Here is a 21,933-nt window from a genome sequence, read left to right as displayed (position 1 = left end):
TGGTAGTGTGAACACACAGTTTGTCCTGGGTCAAATAAAGTCAGTAGGGGCAGCCTAGCATAAGTAGGTGGAAAGGAGTGTTTTCTCATTTTTTCACGAGAAAACACAAAGTCACTATTGTAATTGATCAGCAGCCAAGGAAAAAGTGAACAGCTGTTCATGGGTGGGATATGGTGGTAGATAGAGATCTGTTAGAGACATCTGCTTGAAACTCATTGCTTTGTAGCTGACGGTTGGTTGCTAGTGGACGTTCCATGCTCTGGTTGCCTAGGAGTAGCAATAGCAAGGACTGGGTGAGATCTTCTTGAAACAAATCATACCGTGACTTGACTAACCCTTCATTGTGAATTTGGCAGTAGGATCCCAAACCATAGACATTGTTTCCAAGTGCTAAATGTTTGGCCACTCAATCATCATTAAATCAATTACATCACCTCTGAGTTGAAATTAGGTCTTTTTGGTATTTGCCTATCATCGGTACAACTCTGTCGACTGAAATGGTCCAAAGGCAACACATGAAACTTCTGCGATGTGCCTGGAGTTAAGGTAGCGCTGTTGTGTGACATGTGTTTATGTCAAAGTTTCAAACAATTGCACTATGACAACGTGTAACATCCACATCATCCTATCATGTGTAACGCGTTATGGCTGATGCGGTGCTTTGCATAGAGAAGTCAGTTCCAGCTTCCAGACAGTCCAGATTAAATTTAGATCAAACACGTTGTTTTTCTTCTTCTGTCTTTTCTTTTGGGAGATTATGCATCACTGAATATTCTGCTCTGAGGCTCTTCTCCCTCTTTGGAGTCAATGAGTGTTGTGTTAAACATCTGGAGTCATGTATGGTCAGTATTAGGGAGTTAACCTGGGGCAGCTGCTTGCTCAGCATCCCAGCTGTCTGATAGGTTTTAAGCCTTGGAAAGAGCAGTGCAACCCCATGTGTTGAGTAGAATCTTTTTTTATATAACCAGAATACATGAATGCTCTTAAAAGATGGGACGGGTTGAGAATTTTGAAGTTGTGAACCCTCTCTCGCACGCATGCATTCCCGTGTGAACCTCTACATTTTTCTGACAGTGAACTTTAGAGCAGCGAGAGGCTAGCTTCTCCTTAAGCTAACAGGGCTTGATATATTTATCCATTTCTCTGTTCATGTTGGGATGACTCATCTATCAGTGGGTGTCCTGCGCCTTGATCTCCTTCCAGAATTTTTCTCCTATTTTCCTTTGAGCTCCTTTCTTCCCGTCCACGTCTCCGGCTCCTCTCCTTCCGCATTTATTTATTGATTCTCATATTTCATGCATTAAGGTTATCTTCTTTTAATTTCAGTCCAACTCGTGTCCTCATTCTTGCCCTTGTTTTTAATCTTCAGTCCAGTCTGATAATGATTTGGGGGGGCTCTGGCTCAGTCGGGCAGCTAGGCGGACAGTAATGAGGGCAGGAATACTGATTAGTGCAATGAGCAGTTTGTTCCAGGTTATTACATTATATACTCGGGACTACAAGCCTTTTGTAACTTGGGTTTCTGTTAACACAGCAAGGCGCAAAACCCCTCATTAGGCCCGATGTCATTTATAGGCACCAAGCATCTGGCTATGCTGAAGTGTCCTTTAGGAAAATGCTGAATATATTGCAGCTGCGAGGAGGCTGTTATATCTCTTCCCTTTCCCCACCCACAGGGAGCCTGACCTCCTGACGACAGGGCAAAGAGAAAAGAGGATTCCACTGCAGGAATTAATAAAAGATCACACTGCTGTCAAGGGTTCTCCGTGGGATATTTTTAAAAATCAAATATATTGTATGACTTATATTACCGCCTTAGTCCGATGCAGATGTTGGCCCGAAAAATGAGTGAAGAAACTTTTGGAGGCAGATCGAGTTCCTTCGGTTGTTAGGCATATGGTTAAGTTGTGATCACGTGACGCAGTGTTTATGGCCACAATGTGTTACACAGTTGCACAGTCAAGTCACCGCTTTGGTTTGGATTAAAATATTTCAGGGACTGTCAGCGGATTGTGGATGGCTTTAAAATTTCAACAGTGATTCCATGGTGACCACAGGATGAAACCTGCTGATATTAAAAATCCCTTATGATTCATGTAGTTGTTGTTCCAGTGAAATATCTCAAACATGTAGGAAATCATTTGGAGAAAACAAACGTGCAGGCATTCATTTTCCCTATAGGATAAGAGCTCTTAACGCTGAAGAGCCCCAGACTTTCCTCTACAGCCACTTGAAGGGCTAGTGTCATGGGATGTTCAAAGTTTGTATTTATTTTCCCCAGTGAAACAATGCAAACATTTACTAAATTATTTGACATTCAAGGTCCACACTGGGCCACATCATCACATATTCATGTTACCAGTAGAATGAATTGTGATTATTAGGTTAAAAGTTCATTTTTCCTAAATAACATATATTAGCATGCTAACACGCTAAACTAATATGGTAAAGCATGGGTCTTCAACAGGGAGTCTGTGACCCTTAGGGGGTCCACGGAGGTACTAGAGGGGGGCCGCAAAATCTTTGGTTGATTAGACCTTTTATATATATATAAGTAGATTAATTTCCCTGCAAATTTTCTTTAAATACATATTAATATGAATGCAACAGATTTTGTAAAGGGATATGGGATAGCTTAATATTAAAGGCAAAATGATAATAATAATGTATGTTTATAAATAGCACTAGGCCGAGTTTCATATAGAACACGTATAGTAGGTAGGGGGTTCCCACTTAATTTCTCCATCAGTTTGAGGGTCCCTGGTCTGAAAAATACTGAAGACCCCTGTGGTAGAGATAATATAGTATCTTATCTTATCCTTAGCCTTATTATTGTGAGCATGTAGGCATGCACATCTAAGCAGTTTGCCTCACATTGTCCGAGGCTTTTACTGGTTAACTGCAAGATGTTGAGAGATAAATGTTGTATCCTGGTCAAATTCTTGAACGATCAATTGAAACATGTAAACGAAACGAAACACCATCAGAAAGTCTGTTCTGCAAATAAGATGCGTGGTCAAAATATATGATTTCCCACAAATCAGAAAGAGAATCTTGTTTATTGTGTGTTATATGTGTGTTCACGCATATTGTACAAGAAATTTGTATAGGTTTGATATACGCATACGTACGTATACGTATGTAAAGAACGAACTGCTTAAAATAGAAGAAATAGAATTAACCAGAGGAGTGCGCTATTGTAACGGAATGGTAGTCGTGAGTGGGACTTCTGTTAACGTAACGCTGTTCTTTCTCCATGCAGGAATTTGACGACTTCATCTTTGCGTTCTTCGCCATTGAGATGGTGATCAAGATGGTGGCTCTGGGGATTTTCGGCAAAAAGTGTTACCTCGGGGACACGTGGAACCGCTTGGACTTCTTCATAGTACTGGCAGGGTGAGTTCAACGAGTACACGCGCAGACACAAACACACAGGTGGCCAAGCGTGGCCGTGCATAGACACCAGAGGCTTGCACACGGACACAGGTACAGGACGTACACGAAGCAAGTCTGAGCCGCTATCAGTCTGCAAGCTGGGATCTGGAAGAGCGATGACAGATGCACAAAACAAGGACAGAATATTAAGAGTAAATAAAATAGATTTTTCAAGCTTCTAAATGTAATGGCGTTACGGGATGCCAGCAAGCTGCAGGGGAAAAGATCAAACGGTGGATTCGAAGCATGAACTTCGTAAAAACCAGCCTTCTAAGTAAGATCAGGCCTCGTCCCTGTGGGCTCCACCACGTTTGTCATTAAATAATTTACCCTAAATGCCCCGTTAAAGCATTTTAAGCAGAAATTGGTGGTAAGCATGCTCCTAAGTGCTCCGAATCTATCAAAACTAATGGAGAGTGTGAAATCGGAGTGTGAGATGATTGCACGCGGTTGTTGTAACTTAAAACTCACTCTGCACTTACGTGTCGGTTCTTGATCGCTGTAGCTTTAAATTATTTACAGATTTGATGCATTTTGTTCCCAACTTTAACCACATGCATGTGCGCCGTTCTAAGTAATTTCCAAGTAAAGGCTGTTCATGCAGACTGAACTTAAAATGTTTGACCAGATATTTTTTCTTTACAGGCGCGCTCATACTAACAGGCTGATAATATGGTATATGTATATAGCATGAATACATCAGGCAGTTAAAGTGACACACACACACTGTAATTTGATTAAACATGTTACAGAACATAGCCTGCTGGTTTTGGTCTGACATCTTCATCACACTACATCCCCCGCTGGGTTTTAATGCCATCCTTCTGCCACGGCTTCTGTTGTCCATCAGTGGGAACAGGACAGATTTCCTTCTGTGTGCATGTGTGTGTGCACTGACTATGTGTGTGCAGTGTCCTTCAGCAGTAGGTACGAGATACGTCTCACCTAAGTTTTTTTTTTGTACCTGTAACACACTTGTATGTCAACACAAAACAAAGAGAGATAAATGATCCCCTTTAGCTTAAAGCAAGCGACTGTTTCCACCGTGGAAGGTCTCATTCAATCCATCTTCTCCTCTCCTCTCCTCTCCTCTCTTCCTGCATTATATCTGAATGGTCGCGTGCCAGAGCATGATGGGGAATCTAATGGGAAATACCTCAATATTCAGGCACTTATGCACTGAGTGATTAGAAGGTCAATAAAGGTTAATCTACAGCAACAGCCATAATGTCCATGTTCGGGAGACAGTGCCGCAGTGCAGTGTAGCATATAGCACAATACGAATGAATTGGCATTCATCAACATGTTGCAGTGTGAAATAAAAAACGAAACAAAAAAAACACGGTGGACTTGGGGCTTGTTCGAGTCCAACAAAATTTTATGAGATTTGAATTTTTAATTAATTTTTTTTTTTGGTGTCAGTCCATCTCTGAATTATCGTAGCAGTGTGTGCAGTCCATGTACATAAATACTGAACATCTGCTGTTGCAATGTGGCTTTCTATGGACAAATGTTTGTAAGATTGATTAAAGTGAATTAAAAATCAGCAAATAAAACATATCTAAAGAAAACTGTCGAATTTCAATCTTACGTTGCTAGCTAGCGCTTATAGACTTCAGCTAGTCCATGCTATGCCTGGAGTTGTTTCCTCCGGTTTAGACCAACTCTCTTTAAATAATTGTAACTGACATGAGATGCTTTCAGGAGCAATAGGAAAAACAAACCAAACACAAGTTGCTCAAATGTGCAAAAATATTTCACACCCTGCCTGGCTGCCATAGTATTATCATTGGTCCCCTCTCACTTCCTGTCTTTCTCCACTGATGGCTTTCCAGTTAAGGCTCCAAACAATCACTTAAAAAAAAGTAAAGTAAATATGTGAAAATAACAATAAATTCCCTCTTAACCGCATTTCAATAATAATAACTGAAGTAGAGCAGCTTACCTTGAAAAATGTGGAGTACAAAAAGTACAAAACTCATGTACATGGACACACTTTTCTTTAGGCAGTTTGTCCAGTAGTCTGCATTTACTGTGCAATGCAACAGTGATTCTTTGGTATCAAAAGGAGCCAGGCTCTGTTATCACACCCTTCTTACTTTTGCTCAGCATTTTTTCCTTGTCACGCTTTACACTGTAATAACCACGGAGAAAAGTCACATAAGTAATTTTTGAAAAAGCCTGACATTCGTTGAGAGTATGCGTGTGTACCAGACTGTGCACATTATGGAACGTTGCAGAAAACGTGTGAAAGAAATGAAGTCTATTTCTGTGTCTTTGTACGGTCTATGTATGTTGGCTTGCATCAGAGGGTGTAGGTGGTGTGCATTTGTTAATGTGTTCTGGTGTTTTTTAATGGGTTATACTATTCTGAACAAATTAAAATAAATGAAATGAAATGAAAAATCTCATCTGCACAGAGAGCCCCAGACATACGGAGACAATGGTAACCTAGGCAACGGCTGGTTGTCGAGCATTTGATATATCCTGGCAACAGTTGTTAAGTCTGCGGAGGAAGGGTCTGATGAACTGTTTGTTTCTCTCCAAGACGATAATTACGGCTAAGCTGCTTTTTCAGCAGGTCGGAGCTCTCTCCTCCTAATCACTTCTCTGTCAGGAGGGAGTGATGGAGGGATGGCTGCACGGAGCAGGTGGAGTGTGTGAAAAGAGAGAAAGATTGAGAGATAGAGATGTGCAGGGAAAGGGAGAGTTGTTGGCTTGTCATCGGTGGAGGCAGTGCAGGATAAATGTTGTGCTTGATAGATTTTTTGGAGTTTTCTGCTTTACACGAGATAAAGTTTTCATCGGTTTCCTGCTGCTATAGTGTGAGCTATATGAAAACTTGCAGTTGATGGATGGCAATTTAATTTCCCCAAAATGTTTTGCAATCTCATCCCTTGAAAGCAGATTTTCCAACCACTGCATCACCCCGGTGTTTAGTTTAGAGCAGCTTTAAACTGGCTACGCGATGACTTTAGGTGACCTGCGTTAAAGGGAAAATTTGCAGTTCCCCTTATGAAAATAAAAGCAAATTTTTCTTCACTACCCACCAGTTGAGAACCACTGCTTTACAGGGTTGCAGTGTTTCATGGGTTGCTATCCCATTATCCTGAAACCTTGTTGTCTTACTAGTACGGATGAACTTCTGAACTATCACTATCAAACAATAATGAGTCATCTGCATATAACAGTAATGGTACAGTGCTCCATTGGCTTTTTATCTGCTGCCACCACCAAGTTGACATTTTGGGAAAATTCTTATCATCGGGAAAATAAAAATCCAAGTGACTATGGTGATACCCGCCATTTTCTTTCTTCTTTTCCGTCTTTTTCTCGTGCTGACAGCAGGTTGAGAGTTGTGGATGCGATTAAAACCGTCATGAAATTTGGTACAATTACTTCTCCCACAGATGTAGTCAAATTTGTTATGACAAAACACCTGCCCAAATAACATCCCATCAGCCTCAGGTGTACTTACTGCGTCAGCGCTAATTGGCATGCAGCCATGCTCTGATAGAAATAGTCACTGTCAGCATGTTAGCATTTTGCTCAATCTGCAGTCTTGTAGAGTTCTTAGCATGGCTTTATGGTCTGGATCTTGCAGTTTAACCCACCATGCCTCCTGTCAGTAGGAAAATTTTGCTAATCATGCTAATATGTGGATTTGCAATTAGAATAGTCCAGTGGTCCGATGGTCCCAGAGATTTTTAAAACCACAATTAATTCCTTAATTTCCACTGCTTTAACTTTGACCTACAGCATACTTTCTGCGTATGCATGTGTTCACAGTTTTTCTTTGCATTAAGAAAGTAAAGCAGATCTTTCAGATGTGGCCACTTTTGGTTTAATCTCCAAAATAAAATTAAAAAAAAAATACACAGTTTAGCTCATCAAAATGAGCAATGTTGCTGTGTTCTTGTCTTCGCTATTACACCGGTGGATAAAATGTCACTGTAATCAATAGAAATTGTGGAAAAAACAGTCATATTCTAAACAGTGGTTTGAATAAATTATAAAAAAATAAAACTGCTTCACTGCGTCAGAACAAAGTAAGCAAACAAACTTCAAGATTAATCTTAGGAGTCAGGTGCAGATTGGATGACCTGTTAAGAGTGTTTTCATTTATTTATGAATTTATTCATTGACTGGTACAGTGGATTCCCAATCGATATCTGAGGGAGTCTAAATAGATCTAGCAGCGCTCACTGAAACAGATAGTCTATCCTATTCAGAGTGCGTCAATTGAGCTTTACACCCCGTCTGGAGCTGGAATTCCTCCTAGAGAAAGAAAATGTACAGGAGCAGGAGGGAATGGGAGGAAGAGTAATAGATTGACAGAGGAGCTGAGGCAGTCTGATCGATTTTTTTTTTGTTGGACTCTCAATATTTAATCTGATGTTTGAGGAGCGTCACCGTGCTAAAAATACTGAAACTGATTGTATGGTTTGTGTAAAAAAAAAAAAGAAAGAAACCAGAAACTATTCACATATAGCATCAAAAGCCTACAAGTAAGCAAGTTTCTTAAGATGAAATGTCTCGTAAAAGCATTTTCTTCTCTAATCATCTCCCACAGCACACTGAAATAATTGCTGCCATTCTAGTATATGCAGGAACAACATGCTGGCAATACATGAAATCACTTCTTTTACCCAGAACCAGCAATCCACCATTTTTCACTTCTAGTAAAGTGATCATCACAGCCACAAATACTCACTCTTCTTTTGTTGAGTTGATTTCTCTCTCATAATCTAAACCGTTTTGCTTGTATCTTAAAGTATATTGCTGAACTTCTTCCAACATTTAGAGCAGCTTGTCTGTCCACATGTTGTTGATTTTAGATGTAAAATTAGATTTTTTTTAAGTGTTCTGGGGCGCTGTCACACCTGTTGCATTTAACTTTGGTTCAATTTGTGTCCAAGTCTGTCACATCCTCATTTTTAGAGGATTTAAGGAAACAATCAAAGAGAAAAAGGCTAGCATCCGCAGTAAGCATGGCCACTTGCATTTATATTTGTAGGGCTGGAAAGGGTGGGAAGACAGAAACCGCAATGCATTGTGGGCTTAGGGGACAACTGAACTTGTGTTTTGTTCTCATCCTTTTAGCATGTCAGCATTAATGTTAGCGACAGAAAATGATGCATTGAGTCTGAATGAGCCACTCTTCTCTTCATCTCAGACAACAACCATCTGCGTTCAACGATATTTCACTTTTTAACGGTTTCAGGCTCCAACCGACACAAATAATGCTTTCTTCTTCGTCCCCGGAACCAAAGCCATGGGCTGTGACTCAAGGGGACAGGTCAGTAAAATGCCACAGAAAAACCCACTGCTGTTGGTGTTACCATGAGACGAACGTACCGGGACATTCTGCCCTTACAGTCACGACTAACGGTCTAGACGGTTCAGTCTGCTGCTCTGTTAAATTTACTCCTTAAAGTGGCAGATTTGTGAAATGAGAACCAGTGTAAACGAACAATCTTTAATCCATGGCCTTTTGAGCCCTATTGTTCGTGTACCACTGTTCCGTATATGACCAACATATTCGTTTTGATCAAGCATCAACTCTGCATCTAGAAAACAGCATTTACCGTATGTATGTATGATGAAAACCTGATTTCGTAGTTGTATTGGTTTGTTGGTAACCTGTGTTCATCCGAGACCGCCCTCTCTAACCACGCTCAGCTTGATTCATTTCTACCAGAACAGAGTTTGATTGCTGTGTTCACACCAGCACAAACTAAGCTACCTGAGGCGAAAATGCTCCGGGTCACAGAAGAACACATTAAAAACCAACATTTCAATTAAACACAAAGTGAAACTGATGCTAAAAGGGAGATCCTTCGCTTTGCTGTAATTGAGAAATGGCCTAATGTGGCAAGTAATGTTAGGAGCTATCAATACATGTGTTGAATGAAGAAGAATCCTTGAGCTAAAACTGACAGGCTTGAAGTCCACAGACATGAAAAGGAATATTTACAAAGTCTGCCGCCCAAGTATCCACGGGCTGCCACCTAGTCCTGACTGATGGTGAAACAATTTACCGTTACAAACAAAAAATATCAACATCCAGAAAGTGCAAAATTGTACATTTGTGTTGTTGTTATGAGGACACAGGTGGGATTTGGGAGATGGTGTTCATCCCCTGTGGACCATCCGTGGGTGGCTGACCCATACTGTGGTCCACGCCACCATGGGGCTGCCAGCAGACACCTTCAGACAATCAAGAAAGAAGGAACAGAATCATTTAATCTGTTCTCTGTCTTTGCTGACTGCTCATATTTTTATCTCAACCTCCTCATCTGTAATAGAAGCGCATTAAGTCTGTAACATCTCTCCCACATTTAGCACATTTGACATCAATAATATAGCTTTAAATTTGAGGCGTTCAATAACGTGACTGCGGCAATTTCTCTGCTTTACATAGTGTGCAAAGTGCTGCAAAGTTAAAATATGAAGAGTCGCTGTGTTTCCTTTTCCTTCAGCGGGTAAAGTTTATGGACTTCATCAAAGCAATAAGTGTTTGCAAATAGTTTAGGCTTAATGATAAATCAGATAGTATATTGTTAGTGCTCATCATGTTGGTCCTGATTGTTTAAATATGAAAGTGTTGCTATTCATTTCCTGATGATATATTGATACCTCAAATGCAAGCTTAGCACCTTTAGCTGACTTTAAATATTTAGCACATCATTTTGGGTGGCAGACACACGAATGAGTCACATTAAAGGAGGCGAGAGAGGGAGAGAGACAGAGAGAAGCCCCCAACCTAATCCTGAGCGTCGCCTCCTTTCTTCTCTTAATGATTTATTAACGACACTTTGGATCAGCTCCAGCGCAGTGTGGGAGACAGAGGAGAGAGAGAGGAGTGCGGGGACGGAGGAGAAAAGGCGACGGAGGCAGAGCGAGGCGGCTAAAGATGTCTAGAGGGAAGAAAGAGGTAGACAGTGATGGAGACTGAGGGAGGGCCTGGAGTTAGAGGAGACTAAAAGAATAAAATATCAGAGAGAGAGAGAGAGAGATGAATGAGGGAGCACGCTGTTACGTTCCTTAATTCGTTTCTTGGCTGGACATTTTGAATAAACCCTTGTGCGAGAAAATTAAAAGGAAAAAAAAATCTGTATTCATCTCATGTCTGTGCTGCGGGCTTAATGTCACGCTTTGACAGTGTTTTGATTACAGTGGACTTAGCAAAAGTGTAGTTCAGATCAGGGGAAGTCCTGCTTAGCTGAATTGGGCAGATTGACTCCATGGCCTAAATACTTGGCAGCATCTGTAACTAGATGAGTAATAAGAAGCATTTCTCCCGATATGTTATGAAATAGATTAGAGATGGAAAAAGGGTTGCATAAATAAGTGCTTGGTGTTTTGCTTTTGTAGGTTTGCTTTGCACTGAGCGCCTCCATTAAAGAGATTCCAGGAAACAAGGAGTTGCAAATAACACTCAGTGCAGACAGTGCAGTTTTATATATATATATATTTTTAAAACCTATATAAAGGTAGGAATGAAATTACCATTGCTGCTCTTCACTTAAAGAGAGAAAAATACACCGTATATAATGAAATGGGCATATTTGATCGTATAGTTTGACATGCGTGCCATGATCTGGTGTGATTATAACTTGCTTATTTGTTGTCGTACGTACAGCTGGTGCAACAGGCTTTCAGGATGTGGTTAACCTAGCTTACCAAACATGGCGACTTCAAAGAGAATGGGACCCGCAAACTATATCTGGCAACACAAGCCACAGCTAGGGTTGCGGTTCATGACTGCCAGCTATTAACTCAAAGATTCATTCATTAACTGTCACCCTAGAGACCATATAAAAGACAAAGTGACTCTTGGGGGAGCCTGTTCTTGCTGTAATGGGGCCAGTGGTGGGTTATACCCCGGACAGGTCACCAGTCAAAGAGACAGACAGCCATTCACACTCACATGCACACCTACAACCACTGGAGAATCACTAGTTAACCTAACAAGTATGTGTTTGGAAGCTAGAGCACCTGGAGAAAACATGCAACATGCAATGGTGTCCAAACCTAGAACGTTTTCGATGTGCGGGGTCAGTTCTAACCTTTACACCCATTGACTTCTGTTCATTTAGAAATATACAAACTAAATTACAAATAAGAATTATAATCTTAGGCCTAAACTCCGGTGTCCATCAGTCTGCAGTCTGTAAGCCATGCAAAAACAAAACACGTCCGGACTATTTATCACACAGGCGTAACATTTACATCCGTTTTCACTGTCACTCTCTGACAGACGACAAATTAAAGTATTTCAAAAAAGCAGAGGCCCAGGGGGAAAGTGAGAGTGAGATCAGAGCGTCACTGATGTTTTAATCCAGAGGACATAGTCAAGGATGCAGCATTCATGAACAACAATGGCCATTAAACAGACTGTCCACTGTCAGGAGTCCAGCTGTGGGTCTCCCAGCCTCCCCCTCCTCCTCCCTCCTCCTCCTCTCTCCTCCTCCTTCTCCTCTTTGTCTCTCTGCGAGCTTTCCCTAAGCAGCTACAGGCCTGGACTCATCCTTGGTGTCCTTACCCACAAGGGTTCCCCTCCATTAGCTAGATTATTTCCCTTCTACAAGTGGGTCAGCAGATCGGCCATAGATTATCAGTCAGATGAAGGGGGGGCGTGTGGGAATGAGGGATGACATGCTGAAGTAGAGATGGGAAAGCTAAAGATGAAAAACAGTTGAGCTGAGATGATTTAAAGCTCGACAGGGAGAAATTGGCATGTAAGACCGCACCCGTGTTAAAGACCAACATAAAATGGGAGTAACAAGGAAGAGCCTACTGCAGCCTCCGTTGGTGGATGTTGAGGAAAAATAAAGATATACTAACAACTCTATGCAATATCTGGTTCATGGCGTGCAACTCAGTTTAACTTATTCGTGTGTGAATCTACAGCGACTTGCTCTGAACATGTGGTTCATGTGTCGGACATATAAAACATTTTCCGTTCAACCATTGCCATGATATTAAAATACCCTCTTCCTCCCTTTAGTGGGCATTGCCAGTTTCCATAGAAATGGAGAAAACCACACATGGAAGGAACATCAGTTTACTAGTTCTCTTTGTTAGAGTTATAGATGCTATTTCTGACATCAGAAATATGGGTTTTTAACGCTATTTGACCACCCAGCAAGCAGTCCTGATCCAGTGGCACAGTAATACATGCCAGCCTGGGAGGTAAAAATTGGAGGGAAAAAGTCAGCAAAGCCCACCTGCTACTGCTCATAAATTTTTAATAGCTGAGAGCTCTCAGTAATGATTCAGCATTTTTAGCCTTTTCTTCTTTCCCCTGGATTTCGACAGGTGAATGATCAGAGAATGTCGATGCTAAACCAAAGAAAAATTGAGATGTCTCAGATCCAGTGAAAATCCCTGTCACTGAAAGGACAGAAAAACTAAACGAGACTTTTCTGCAGTTTACTCATACGGGGATTTCGTGTGCTGGATTTGTGTTTAGATTGGATTGTGCAGCTTTAAGGAATAAAAAGAGAACAACAATGTGTTTCACTTGTCAAAGGATATGCTACAAATGCATGCAATGTTTTTTTGTTTTGTTTTGTTTTTTGTATAGAAGCTAAGTAATAGTCTTTACTACATAATTAACTGTATAAAAGTACATTGGCACCATGCAGACTTGAGTACATTGCTGCCAGGGACCATCCTCGCTGTGGTGTTTAGGTACTATAGTTATGGTAATTATATTTGCTGAAGGGACACCTCAAGTAGCATCAGCTTGTAGTGCCTAATGTAGACCACCCTCTACCCAGATTAACTTAGCTTTGTTTTCAAATTTATAGTCTTCATCTTCAACCCATGCTGAAATGACATCAGTTGAGGCAGTTCACTCCTCACACTTTTCCCTCTCTATGCAAAAAAATCATAATACTTTTTTCAAACGTAGATTGATGAATAAAATTGTTGGAGCACAAATTTCAATTGCGTGTTTGACCAAGGCGTGTCGCAGAAGTTGATGAAAGTAAAGAATACATGCTTGGTGCATTGAACCAACGATGAAAATGAAATTATTAGAACAGTGGCGTGACATAAAACTGTAAAATAAGAACAGCCGTCTGCGTGTACCCTACTGACAAGTTGTTTGTCTAATTTGATCACTTCTGTTTCTCTTCTGTCTTGCTAGCCAAACAGTCAGTCAAGATTCTCGTGAAGATATATTAAAAAGGAACACATTAACATCAGATTCATACCTCTCCTGAGATTTGTTGCATGGAAACTATTAACAAAAAAAAAAAAAACTGTTACCACTTGGGTAATTATCGAAGTGTAATTATGAAAGTTGCTGCTTGGAATGGTTTGAAATATATTTGCTCTTTCAAATCTGGAAATATTGGGCTATCCAAATTAAAAATGCATTAGGTTTCACTTTGCAGCAGGGTGTGAAGCAGTCAGTCCCTCTAAATGGTTCGGTAACTTCTATTCCTTCTTTGCTCAGTGCACGCATGAATGTCAGTCATGTTCGTGCCGCAGGATAATCTAGAATTTTCACTCTAGCTGCATATTCATGTTCACGCGGATTAAATGAAAAAGTTCCGTATTGATTAATGGATGATTGGGCTAACGGAAAGAAAATCCCTCAGGCATTAACTAATTCACAAGAAAATTGCTTTGTTGAGTTTGATTTTGTCCAAGCTGGGTTTGAATTGGATTATTTTAGACGCAGGTAAGACACAGTGGCTGAAACATCTTGCAAGCGTTTCTGCACAGTGCGCATTGTTCCAATAATAAAATAATGTGTTTTGTTTCGTTGAGCACGCACAATTATCTTTATTGTACACAGTATTAAATTCATACTCATTTTATTGCTTATATCTTATATAACCCCTTTTCCCATTAAGCTTTAAAAAGAAAGGTGTGACGATGCTGTCTAAAAGTTACATTTCCGATTTGCATATACCAGCTCTGAAGTGTCCATGAGCAACAAAGTGAGCAGCAAATCAGCACATTTATGCACTTCTATAGCTAAGATCTCTGCCCAGTTGTGGGTTAGGATATGGGAGATTTTCCTCACAGCAACTAAGTCTTAGTAATGAAAGGATTTCAATCTGATTCATCATGAAAACACTCCATCTGTCTGTTCACTGCAGTTTCTCCTCTTCCCACTTTTGCCTAATAACACTACATGCACTTACTTATGATCATTATTAGTTTCCTATATGGCAACTTCAATAGAAAACAGTGTTTTTATTAGATAAAAGATGGTTGGAAAGCTAAAGCACCCCCTACACACACACACACACGCACACACAGACACACTCTATCCATCCACCCGAGCTATCCATCACTCATATTTCATTTGCTGAGGAACATCCAGTGTGACAGCTTGCCTGTCACTGAAGTGGGGGTGAACAGAAAGCAAACAATATGTGACTAAATGAATATCAGAGTGCAGATGACTGGTTACTTCATATTGCGTAAATAACAGGACAGACTGTAATGGAGCACAAGCAGCAAGGCGGTGTAATCCAGTGAGCTAATAACAAAAGCCATTATCTTGTGTAATATTCACAGTGGGGTTATACAGGTAAAACAGCTTCAGTCACTGTGGTGTGACAACAGAGAACAGGAATTAACCCGTCCCCAAAGCACAAAATAATTGCTTCCTGAATGTATTATTCAGTATTGCTGTATCAGTATTCCATGTATGAGTGCTCTCACTCCACGGGTATTGATTTTTTTATTCATTTATTTTTTATGCAAGTGTTTAATAAGGAGAAATAGCCCCCAAAAACATTTCACATTTTAATCTTTTCCCACAGGAAAGCAATTTGTTGCTCACCGTGCACATTGTGTGAGTGTGAGAGGAAGAGGACAAAAAGAGTTAATGATTAATGAAAAAAAAAATGATTACAAGGTATATTTATTATCTTAATGATACAAAGAAAATTTCAGTTTTTGTGTTGTTTCATGAAAACGTATAAATTAGACTTCGGAAACTGTCAAAGCTTGTACATTTAAAGAACAGGCATGAGGTAAAAGATGTTGCTTTGTTGGAGAATGTATTTTTTCTCATGCTAAACTTTGCTAGCAATCTCTCCAGTGTCCTGAATGTAAGGCTAAACACAGTGCACAGTATTTTGCATATTATGACTTACAGTTGATGGGGCTAATATGTAAGCGACGTGATGGCCATTGACATCTCAACATTACCATTGTAAACATCAACATTCTGCTGGATTGTTGCTTGCTGTCCACACTGGAAAACACAACGAAATTCAGTCTCCTGTGTTGCGGTCTCTACCAACTGCTGAGCTAGTTGCTACCACACCAAAGTACAAGGTTTGTGTTAACTGTTAGCATTCTTTTGGAGAGATGTTACTGGTTGTCACACTCACAAATGTGACCACTGTTTACTCTATTTTTAGCTCTGTTGTGGTCTCCAGCTGCAAAGTGCTCCTTGTATGCATCAGCTAGTTGTTACCAAAGAATCCACCAAGTACGAGGTTTCCATTAGGTGTTAGCATTCCTTTGGAGTTGTGCTACAGATTTTCACACTGGCAAGTATAACTTCAGCTTTGTTGTGGTCTCCACCAACTCCTGAGGAAAATCTTGAACTACTAAGGACTCCTCGCATTTTCCAGCTCATTGTTACCAAACAATCCGCCAAGTCAAATATTTGTGTTCGGTATTAGAATGCCTTTAGAGTAGGGTTACTGGCTCTCACACAGGCAAACATACGCAGTATTTACTCTATGTTTATCTAAGCCATGGTCGCCACCAACTCTAGAGAAAGTTTATAAAGATCTGCCAAATGCTTGTTGTATTCACCAGCTAGTTTCTACCAAGTCAAGATATGTGTAGGTGTTAGCATTCTTTTGGAGGAATGTTACTTGCATTTCACGCTACCAAATGTAAACGATCAACTTTTAGATCATTTTTTTTCTTCATCAGCTTCAAGTGAAACAATCTTGAGCTGCTAAATTGCACTGTCAATTGCATGACACACAAAGTTGAAAACAATCCACAAAGTGAGAGAATTGTATGTGTGTCTGGTTGTCACACTGGAGAAACGTAACCATTATCCATTTTTAGCTTTCTTGTGGTCTCATCCCATTCTCGAGGAAAACGTTGAGCTGCTGAGTGTTCCTGTTATTGCCCGTCTAGTTGCTATGAAACCATCCAATCGGTAAAACATTTGTGTTCGGTGTTAGCATTCTTTTGGAGTGGTGCTGCTGCTCTCCTCCAACTTCCGAGAAAAAATTTTTAGCTGCTACATGCTTCTTGTATTCACTAGCTAGTTGCTGCCAAACATTCCAATGAGTAAAATGTTTGTGTTACGTGTGAGCATTCATTCTCCATTTAGCTCAGTTGTGTTCTCCAACAACTTGCGGGAACATTTTTTAGCTACTAAATGCAGCTAAGATGGACAAGCTAGTTACTAGCAAACAACCCATTTAGAAATTGTTTGTGTTAGGTGTTGTTGTCTGGCACACAAGTACTATTTATTGTACTTTTAGCTCTGTTGTGGTCACCATCCTCTGAGGAAAATCTTTATCTAGTAAGTGTTTCTTGTTTTCACGCTAAATTTATAGGGTTAATTTAGTCAATTCTTATATTCCTTAATCAATATGTTAATTAAATGTAATACTTGGACAGTATGTATTGCCGTATTGAACACCTACAGTATTTTTAGACCTCACAGTGCAATGAAACAACTGTCATACAACATGAGATTGCTTTAGCATTAAGAGTGGGTTATCAAACAAATTGCTGTCCAATATACAGCTATCATGCTATGAGGCTAAACTCACCTTGGAACTATGACAAATAAATGGACATAACCATCTATGAGCAGTGCATGTAGTGATAAATGGGTATGGCAGTTGGCGCAAATAGTGTCTGTTTTACATAAAACATTTAAAACCCAAACCCATTCTTCAATGTGCTGTGCAGCGCAAAAGCCCCAACACAACCTCATCGGTTATTCGGCAAGTGTAGCCGGTTTTCGACAGTATGTATGATTGAATTTCTTCACTGATAAAACAAACAAACTCCCCAGCCTCAAATCGAGCCTGGAAACCAAGTTCATCAAAATTTGTCAATTCCTTTCAGGTTTTCTCAGTCCATCTGTATCGATTTGCATAAAAATACCCAGATGAATCTCAAGTTATAGAAATGATAGGACAATAGAGAGTGGTAAGGTTCCTTTTATGTCTTTCTCGCTGTTGATTAAGACCTCATTTAGCAATTCCATCTGTCAGTAAACTACTCTTCCCGGGAGAAATATGGGATAGGTGGCCACGGAAGATTAAGACAGATTTCTAAAAGATAGACTCAGGTGGGAAGGTAGACTGATAAAGGTTAGGTGAGGACAAGATTGGATAACAATTCAACACTGTCCAACATTCCCGAGCTGCCTTGCGTGCTCTTCCTATTATAGGTCTTTCTGGGTGGCAATATGTCAAGTGTGCGTACAACCAATTTTTAAACCACTGCCGCCTTTGTTTTGGTGGAGGTTTAGCTGGAATGTTGTGTGTATACCATTTTTCATGTGCCTGGCCCCTTTGTCGCAAACACGCACAGTCTGCCTCTGCGATAAGAAAAGACAAACTCAGAAGTGAGATGTATACATGCTCAGATAAGTGTGTGTGTGCGTATCTGTGGATGTTTTCCCCCAGCCCTGACTTACATAAATCTCATTACATTCTCCTGTGAGTGTGCCCTTGTGAGGGTCTCGCCATACAACGATGCACACAAGTATCATATCCGAGCGCGTATGAGGAGACGTGAAACCGTTATTCATCCTCGGCTCCCTCCCTTTTGAATAAATCTGCTTTAGTTTGGGAATTCTCCTCACGCAAGCTCCCTCCAAGGTTGGGGCCTCCCCCGTCCCCCGTCCTCCTCTCCTCTCCTTTCTGCTTCTCATTTTCTGCGTCCTCCGCCCGTTGCCCTTCCCTGTATCAGCATCATCGCCGCTGGCGCGGACTCTGACGAAAACAGCGCACAACTTCCTGCTGTTTCCATCGTTTGTTTGATACACTCCATTTCTCCTCAGCTGCGTCTTCATTCCAGATGAGAGGAGATGGGTCAGTTTTCGCTGCTGAGTGCACCGAACGTCACCTGGCTCTCATCAGGAGCGGCAAGTGTTTTTGCATAGGCGATTTTTCAGCAGACATCGTTCATCATCCGCTTTAAGTTTGTTTATGCAACTCTGTCTGACGAAACATTACCCTAATATTTGTATTATATTTCCCTGGAGGTTTTAAAGCTTGTCTGTGGCACTCAAACACAAGATTTACCATCATAATGTTGCCATCAATTTTCCGTAGAGACTGTACTAGTCAACACTGCAATCATGACAAACCCTCTTAATCAAAGTGTATTGGTATTTTGCTTTCACTTCATTATTCAGTCTGACCTTCTGTTCAAAGAAGTCCGTTTCTGTTTGGATCATTTTGTTATTGTGACCTAACTAACCAGATCCACATATTTTAGACACGGCAAGTAAAAGAAGATGTGTGCCCTCCTATTGTATTGTATGACCACTCTTTGCCTTTAAAACAGCAGCTGCTTGTTTGTGGTAAATGCAGTAGCCCCCATGATGGACAACTTTATTCTGCCTCTGGTCTTTTCGTATGATCCGAAACGGCCTCTATGGTGTGTCTGGTGGAGCCTAAAACTGCTTTCCTGTCAACATCATAGAAGAGGTTACGTACCTTACCTATGTGGGGGAAAAAAGGAAGAAAACAAAATTCTGCTTTGTTCTCACCCCTGCTTGTTGCCATTTTTGGGGAGAGGCTCATTGTTCTGTCTTTGGCACACTAATGCTATGTCCACATTGCGAGTGGCAAAGCTACATTGTTTTTTTATTGAAGCACCATGTCAAATGTCGTTATATACCTTTTTTTTCATAATCCCACAATAGCTGCCACCCTCTGCGAGGCTGTATGATTTTACTTAATGCCATGGTTAAAATAAAAAGGGGCCAGTGTTACGCAGCAATGGGAACATCCAATGAACAAGCTGCGACAAGGGCATTTGGACTTGTAGAGTTTTTTGAAGATGCCCTTTCACCTCTTATCCAAGTTCAGTTCTAAAAGACTAGTGGAGAGTTGGGCTTCAAATAGGAACATCTCTGGGTGTTGACCATCAGCCTGGGGTTTGTTAACGGCCAGATACTTACCTATAGCTAGACACATATTTTTTGTTCCTGTTTTCCTTCAGTGAATACTACAGCAGTGTTCATTTGGGTCTACAAGAAATTCAGGAAACATCTTCAAGCAGCTCTAGTCCAGTTTCCCTCGTCGCAGCCTGTATTTTTGGTTATACTCAGACCTGTATGACTGAGAACCTTCTTGTATGTAGCACTAAGAACAGGAAGTATGGGTGAAACAAACTCCTACAACTGGTTGAATCTTTACAGGGTCATTGGAGCACTCATAAAAGTTGAGACTGCTTTTCTTTGATTTGTTCACATTTCCAAATTTCTAACTCAAAATACTGTTCAGGTTAACATTATGTACAGCAGAATGAGACGTCTCTACAAATGAGAAGCTGGAACCAGATAGTAGTATGATTTTTTCTACTGCATAAATAACCCACAGTATTCATCAGTTATTGACATGTTTTAATTCATCCTTCATCCGTTGCTTGACCTATTGGTTGAGCTTAGGCTCTTATGCACAGGACAACCACTGCATCCTTGTACTGTAACTGGAGTACTCATCTGTATCTGTTGTACAGTGACTGTACACAAACTGAACTCAAGGCGCTCTGGAGGCGCTCTGGAGGCGCTCTGGAGGCGCTCAGTGCTGCGAAAAGTTCTGAGATCAATAAGAAACAGACTAAAGTCATTGCAGTGGAGCTCCTTAAAATACGGATCCCACACTTCCCGTAATGCAGCTCAGTAGCACATTTTGCTTCAGTGCTTCCTGTGTCGATAACAAACGGAGATCGTTCAAGAGTACGTTTCCTGTACTTAACAAAGCTCCTCCAGAGCCCCATTATGCAGCCGATTACAGGCTGAATATTAATGTGATTTACCATTGACATGATAGTTTTTAATAGGGTATTTCTTTGTCCTATGATGCCCTTTCTTCCTTTTTTTTTGCTTTTTCAAAAAAGTGCCGATTGACTCCTTTTGACCTGCATGTCTGTGGAAGTCATTGTAGACTATTAGAGTTGCTGTGATGTACTCGTTTCCGAGAACAGTAAGACAGTGCTATCATCGTTAACTGTTTACCCATTGACCTTCTCTGTCGGGCCTGCAAGCCATTTGTCAGCGCTGGTTCTGCGCCTGCATTTGTGCGTGTCCTCGGTTTAGTTTTCTGTGGCGCAACACGCCAGAAGCGCTTGAACTCGGACACCTGTTTAAGGGAATAGGTTCGTTAGGGGGGGATTCTCGCTCTAAAGGCGACGCTCGCGCACACACGCGCCCTCACATCTCGCATGCGCTGTCCGACATGTGTTGTGAATTTGTCAGACAGACAGACTTGGAGTCAGCGAGAGGAGGGAATTCCTTCATCTGCACGCTCCTCCAAGCAGCACATGTGCTCAGCATCTGCTCGCACACATATACGCGGAGAGAGTGAGTGTGAGAAGGGACGACGGTAAACACTGATCAAGAAACAAGAAAAACGTTTTTTCAGGCCTTGTGTTTTTTTTTTGTTGTTTTTTTTCCCCCCTTTCTTTCTTCCTCCACATTCTTGCTCTCTCATCTAAGTGCTGTCCTTCCAGCCTGAGAGGGCCTCTGAAGAGCCGCTGGAGGGCCTCTTCGGAGTGTGCGACGTCTCAAGGTTAAAAGGCGGACTCATCTGCCGGCGCTCTTTTGTGCAGCGCGGAAACGCCGCGTCCGCCTTCCCGGTGATGAGCGGTTCACCCGCGCTTGACGTCTCAGAGGGGATTCGCTGGCTCCCTCCAAGGCTGATTGCGTGAGGAGGGTAGCATGTGAACGTATGTGGCGTGTTTGTCAGGCCGACAGTCACACAAACATCGCGTGTATGCCGCGGCAAGCACAAACAGACGCAGTGCAGTGTTTTTTTGCGCGGTGTTTTTCGAACTTCCTGGCCTTTCAGTGGCAGTCCAGCGAGCCTCGGAATGAAAGCACGCTGTTTGCCAGAACAGCCGTGCACTGCAGTCATCTCCAAAGGCAAGAGAGTAAAATTAGAAGATTAATTACCGCTTGCACACTGAGAGTGGGAGAGCCTGTAATACATGCAGTGTATAATTGGCTACATAATATTGCCTTTACATTTACTGTGTTTTTATTCCCAGATGGTGAAGCAGGTTCTCGCTTTGTGAGCCGTAGAAGCAACGAAGGCATCGGGCTTGTTATTTCCGTGTTTACGCATATCTTCTTTCTTTCCCTCCGTGTGTTTCAGGATGCTGGAGTACTCCCTTAACCTGCAGAACGTCAGTTTTTCAGCGGTGAGGACGGTGCGCGTGCTGAGACCCCTGAGAGCCATCAACCGAGTGCCAAGTGAGTTACAAACCTCTGCTATCCGTCCAGATCCTTGACCCCCG

At 41.3% G+C, this 21,933-nt stretch overlaps 1 protein-coding gene across 17 annotated transcripts in view; it reads left to right on the top strand.

Annotated features, from left to right (window-relative positions):
- Positions 1 to 21,933, top strand: part of cacna1g (calcium channel, voltage-dependent, T type, alpha 1G subunit) — a 256,906-nt gene that overhangs the window by 104,318 nt on the left and 130,655 nt on the right. For all 17 annotated transcript variants that reach the window (XM_047609737.1, XM_047609734.1, XM_047609733.1 and 14 more), the window contains exons 4-5: positions 3,263 to 3,396; positions 21,792 to 21,889. In XM_047609737.1, the coding sequence (XP_047465693.1) occupies positions 3,263 to 3,396; positions 21,792 to 21,889 (232 nt within the window). The remainder of the gene's footprint in view (positions 1 to 3,262; positions 3,397 to 21,791; positions 21,890 to 21,933) is intronic.

Source organism: Mugil cephalus, chromosome 16, assembly GCF_022458985.1.
Source record: "Mugil cephalus isolate CIBA_MC_2020 chromosome 16, CIBA_Mcephalus_1.1, whole genome shotgun sequence".
Classification (NCBI taxonomy): Eukaryota; Metazoa; Chordata; class Actinopteri; order Mugiliformes; family Mugilidae; genus Mugil; species Mugil cephalus.
Note: the sequence above shows the minus strand (reverse complement) of the source record. Positions and strands in the feature narration are given on the sequence as shown.